The sequence below is a fragment of the Oryza sativa genome, chromosome 8 (assembly GCF_034140825.1).
Source record: "Oryza sativa Japonica Group chromosome 8, ASM3414082v1".
NCBI classification, from domain to species: domain Eukaryota; kingdom Viridiplantae; phylum Streptophyta; class Magnoliopsida; order Poales; family Poaceae; genus Oryza; species Oryza sativa.
The window spans coordinates 22,327,566-22,332,972 of NC_089042.1; the positions used below are offsets into that span (position 1 = coordinate 22,327,566).

At 47.5% G+C, this 5,407-nt stretch overlaps 1 protein-coding gene across 1 annotated transcript; it reads left to right on the plus strand.

Annotated features, from left to right (window-relative positions):
• Nucleotides 1-1,299: 1,299 nt before the first annotated feature.
• On the plus strand, nt 1,300-2,891 carry LOC4345738 (dormancy-associated protein homolog 3). Its single transcript, XM_015795557.3, has 3 exons — nt 1,300-1,745; nt 2,207-2,324; nt 2,422-2,891. Exons 1-3 carry the CDS (start codon nt 1,457-1,459, stop codon nt 2,447-2,449), a joined length of 435 nt encoding a protein of 144 aa, XP_015651043.1. The 5' UTR covers nt 1,300-1,456; the 3' UTR covers nt 2,450-2,891.
• The last annotated feature ends 2,516 nt before the right edge of the window (nt 2,892-5,407 follow it).

The window sequence follows — 5,407 nt, forward strand, 5'->3', positions numbered from 1 at the left end:
TGATACATGATAAGTAATAAGTTATCAAATACTATCTCCGTCGTAAAATAACTTTATTTTTCACCCATTCCGCACGTACCAATGTAAAAGCAAAATGATAAGAACACCCTCCACTATTAAATCCCAATACAATTGTTTTTCACTTAATTCAGTTCTAGTATTTGTTCCATTCTTTCACAAACTTCAATACAATGATTGCTCAAAGATAAATTTAGTATGGGATAAAGATTACCTTATTTTGAGATGGGGGAGTACTATATATTCTCTATTCCAACTCCGAGCAAGTGAGCAACAAATATGGGAGAGGATACATAATAAGTAATTATTTCACGGGTACTATTCGTTTATGAGAAATGACAGAGTCAGTGTTACAGAAAAGTATACTTCTTATACCTATATTTATGACTACCGGGAATAACGTATACCTGGTCCTTTATGGAAGAGTATGTTCAAAAATAGATGTCAGACTCTGATCCGTATGCTACAAAGTCTTATCTGTTCATAGCCTATTTGAATCACGAGTTCTATTTAGACAAGAGGTTGTTTGTCCGTATAAATACAAAGCCCCTAGGGAGGAGAGTGCATTGGATCATAAACCGTAACCACAAGCCATATCCCATATCGAATATCAATCGGGAGGAAACCCTAAATCTAGTCTTTGATTACAAGTTGCTAGTTTAGTCCTCACCGAAGGTAAGCTGGTAGGCCAAATTAGCTAGCTTGCTCTTCCTTTATAATCGGTGTAACACATCTCATAGCAGCTGTACATATAAACTAGATTATGGCTATTACCCCATTTCGGATGCTTGACCGCTTGAACCAACCAGTATAAAATTCATTATCTTCCGTTTTCTTTTTTCCAATATTAGATATACCCTCATACGCCTTTTAAAATATCGTCATTGAGCTTAACCTTTCTTAATTTTTAGGGGCAATTGTAAATTCACCACTATTTTGAATCGTTATTGTAAGACTGCTACTAAAAAATTGCAAAAATGCTATTAGAACTGCCATTAAAATGGCATCCTTGCAAAATTTTTATGGATAAAAAAAAATGACGTACGTGATCCGACAGTATCCATCCTGTACCGCTCGAAAAAAATTATTGAGCTTGCCGAGCCGAGCCGAGCCGAGCCGTGGAGCCAGGAAAGAGGTGAAAATCCACACAACCACCTGTTATTATCTCCCCTATCCAAAATTACACCAAGCCCCCTAATATCTCGGCGGAATCCTCTCCAACTCCCCTCCCCTCACCTCTCTCCTCTATAAAAACCCTCCCCTCCCCATCCACCCATCCTCCTCCAACTCCAACGGATCACTCACCTTGCCTCGCCCTCGCCCTCGCCACCATCCAACGACGTCGACTCGTCGCCGGCGACGACTCCGGCCGCGCACATACGCCTGGTAATACGTACTACGCGGGAACCAAATCTTACGCACGCGCGCACGAACGCCCATGGGGCTCCTTGACCAGCTCTGGGACGAGACGGTGGCCGGCCCGCGCCCGGACTCCGGCCTCGGCAAGCTCCGCAAGTACTCCTCCTTCTCGCCCTCCTCCTCCTCCGCCGCCGCCGCCGCCCCCGGGACGGCGCCGCCGGATGCGCCGGCCGCGACGGTGACGCGCAGCATCACCATCGTCCGGCCGCCGTCGCTGTCCGTCCCGTCGCCGCGCGGCGGCGGCGGCGAGTACAGCTCGTCCGTGCCGTCCTCCCCAGCCAGCGCGCCGGACTCCCCGTTCGCGTCAGGTGGGGGTCTCCTCTGTTTTTTTTTTCTTTCTCTCTCTTGGATTCTGGATTGGCGTGTAGTAGAGCCGCCCTCGCATCGATGCACTGTAGAACTCTAGATCTGCGTTCGTGGTTGGTTGGTTGGGGGATTGGATCCCGATGCGACGAGAGACCATGGTTGCGTGTCAATCTGGTGAGCTTTTTCCATGGAAATGGGAGAGAGACAAAAAAATCATCAAAATTGTTTGTTGCTTTTTATGCTTTATGCCTTGAGTGCGGCTGATGCAGTCAACAGAATACAGATCTACGGAGTTCATTCATCTGTTCTTGATTGATGCTATCTGTGGAGTTCATCTAATCAAGAAATGGTGGATCGTAGTAGTCTGATAGTACAGGGTTAATATTGAATTCAGAAATTAAGAAAGTAATGGGAACTGATGCATGTGCCTGACGTGTTTGTGAAATTTGATTCGGTGGTGCAGCTACTACGCCCAAGGGGGACAGCTGGAGGAGGCTTCGCCGGAAACCCAAGACGGCCACCGACGCCGCGCCGGAGGCCGCCGCCGCCGTCGGGCCGAGAAGCCCCACCGTCTACGACTGGTTCGCACTCTTCCCTTCTCTCTCTGCAAGGTTACAGTTCCGCCATGGTTGGTTGGCTCTGATCTGAAACTCTTGGTTCTTCTTGCTGTGCTTGCAGGGTGGTCATCAGTTCGTTGGACCGATGAACTATAGCGCGATCCAGCGTGGTGAAAAAGTTCTGAAAAATCTGAAAAAACAAAATAACCAATCGAGCAGAGGAATATCTATGACAAAGGAAGCTAGCTAGCTGACGTGCCTGAGGCTTCACGCATCCGTTGTGTCTCATGAATCTGTGTCTGTGTCTTGAATCCGTGTGTCTGTGTGTGAGGTGGTCGCTGGCGATGCGTGCAGTGTTTTTTTTTTCCTATGTAACTATGCGCCTACGCCGATAGATCACTGAAATATCAAATACTAGTAGTGATAGTGTTAGTGGAGTCATAGGCGATCTAGCTAGAGAGATGTCTGAAATGGTATGAGGATGTAATGAGAGTGTTCGCTCTGTATCCTCCTCTGTAATTAAGCACTATGGAAGTAAGAAAAAAAATGGAAAGCCATGCCTTTGCTGCTTTCTTTCAGCTCGTGTATAAATCTTGCTTCAACATGCAAGGCGACTGTATGTAAATTTTCCTGAACTGAATTGCTCAAGAAACATGATAACTGGTGATACTAGCTGGAGGAACAAGATTCTTCAATCTAGAGAGGGGTTCCATTTTGTCTTCATCAGTCTGAACTCTGAACAATCTCTGGTCATTTTTTTTGCTTTCTCTGTAGACCTGAATCTAGTGATTCCCAGCAGGAAATAGCTCTCGCTCGGTTCTATATGGCTGCAAACTCTTTATGCTTGTCAACTTGCAAGTATATGGATTTGCTTTTCTAGAGAAAACAAATATACCAAGATCCCAATTGGATGGATCCCTTTGTGTGGACAAATAAATGATGCTCTACGATCTTATTCTATATTCCTATCTGTCCCGTCAGAACCCTGAACCCATCGGTCTAAAAAAATATAGGAAAGGAAATAGAGATAGCTTTATTCATTAATCATATTCATGAGGTCAAAATCAAATCGATAGGTTCTTAGGAAAAAGAAAAAAAATACTGAAGACGACATCTGATCTGAAAGGCTCTAGCTTATTATGTTACTCGTTCTTGAGAAGTAGCCATGGTAGGATCAGAGGAAACAGATTAGCCACTGGACCAACCAGGTCAAAAAACGAGAAGTGATGGTACCCTCCATCCAATCATCCATGGCAAACCGGATGAGTTTAACCAAAGCAAGACACTGAGGAATTGAAAACAGAACAAAAGTTGGTGCTGCAACCTGATGAACCTCTCGATGAGCTGGAAACATGATCTTCCAACTAGTTTGGTATTATCTGCTCGAGAGAGGCAGAGAGTACTGAATCCACTCTCGAATCTCGATTAGTTCCATGTGGGCGCTAGTTTTCTCTGCATCAAATTGGCTCTTGGAACATTCCATGTGAGAGGTAGTAGGTTCTTGCCTGGGAAAGGTTGGTGCCGGATACCTGTAGGCAAACCTGGTGTACCTTCCTGTCTCACCCTCTCGCCTCTCGTGCCGTCTCTGTCCGTGTCGCCAAGAACCTGTTTCTTGACCTACGTACTCTCATCTAGTCATCTGTACCTACCGGCAGATCATTTGTTTCAGGCCAAGGTCGCTTCAATTCTTGATCAATCGAAATGTTTGCAGTAACAACAGCATGCGTGTTGCTTGCAGATTGTTCCATTCAGATTTTCAGACTTGCAGAGGGAAAAAGGAGGCAGTGCTATACTGTCATTAAGCCTGCTAATGGACTGAGATCCAGACCAAAACCGCCCCAGTTCACTTGTCTCTATAGTACACTTCTAAACCAATCCAATTCAATTCATAGTTTGCAGAAACCAAACCAATCCAATCCACTCACAGAGCAAGCCCAAACAAATCCAAACCAAGTGCAGACAAATGGATTCAACCCATTCTCAACCCATTTCCAACCCAAAGGAAATGCACAATATTACTCTGAACACCAACAGGCATCGTCATCTTCTTCCTCCTCCCTCCTTTGGTCAGCTCCGGGAGGATGAGCAGCTTGCAGAGGGCATCAATGGAGGATGAGCAGCTTGCAGAGCTCGTACAGGGTCGTGGGAGCATCTGGCGCTCCCGTGCGCCACGTCGTCGCCGCCGCCGCAGCGAAGGAGCCTCACCAGCGCTGGGATGCCGCGACCACCGCGAGCGCGTTCACCGACTCACCGTCGCGAGGCTCGTGAGCACTACAGCCGTGACCACCGCGGCTGCACCGCCGTAGGACTTCTCCCCCAAGTCCGCACCACCGCACCACCATTGTCCGCCACAAGCCCCACGTTGCCCCGCCCTTCTCCCCCATGATGGCGGCCGCGGCCACGGCCTTCGATGCCGTCGCTGTTGCCGCGGGCAGCCAGAAGATCCGGAGCCATGGTTGATTTTTTGGGGACTTTGTGAAGGGAGAAGGTTTGCCGGAGGAGGGAGAGGAAGGTAGCAAGCCACCGGCGACGAAGTCGAGCTAGCGATGGCGGCGATGTGGTTGTCGACTTCTCAGGGAGACGATGGGATTGGGGCCAATCCAGTGGATACCCATGGGTTGAATCCAATCTGGGACCAAACTTTTGCAGCCAAAACTAAACCAATCCAAACCATTTCCCATCTCCATCCAAACCAGTCCAGTCCATCAGGTGCAGCAACCCATTTCCACCCGCCCAAAGCTAACCCACACTGAAATCCAACCCACTATATCCACTTAAACCCAGTCCATTAGCAGGCTTAACTGTCATAGTGAGGTCGTCAGTGATGGGGGCAAGGCAATGATCAAGGTGAAGGGTGGTTAGGATCGATGGAGATGCATGGCGTGAGGTTTGTTCGTTTGCTTGCTAGCTGGAGCCTCTATCTGGCTACCGTTGCCGAGCTGTGAGGCTGGGGATGGTGTCAGATTGGTCGATCTTGTGCAGACTGAAATCGTTGGGCATTTTGCTTTCAGGGAACTGAACATGCGTTTTCAGGGTAAACTGACACTGACTGTCGTTTATTGAAAATGATCAATATAATCAATACAGGGGATACCGTTTGCATCAAT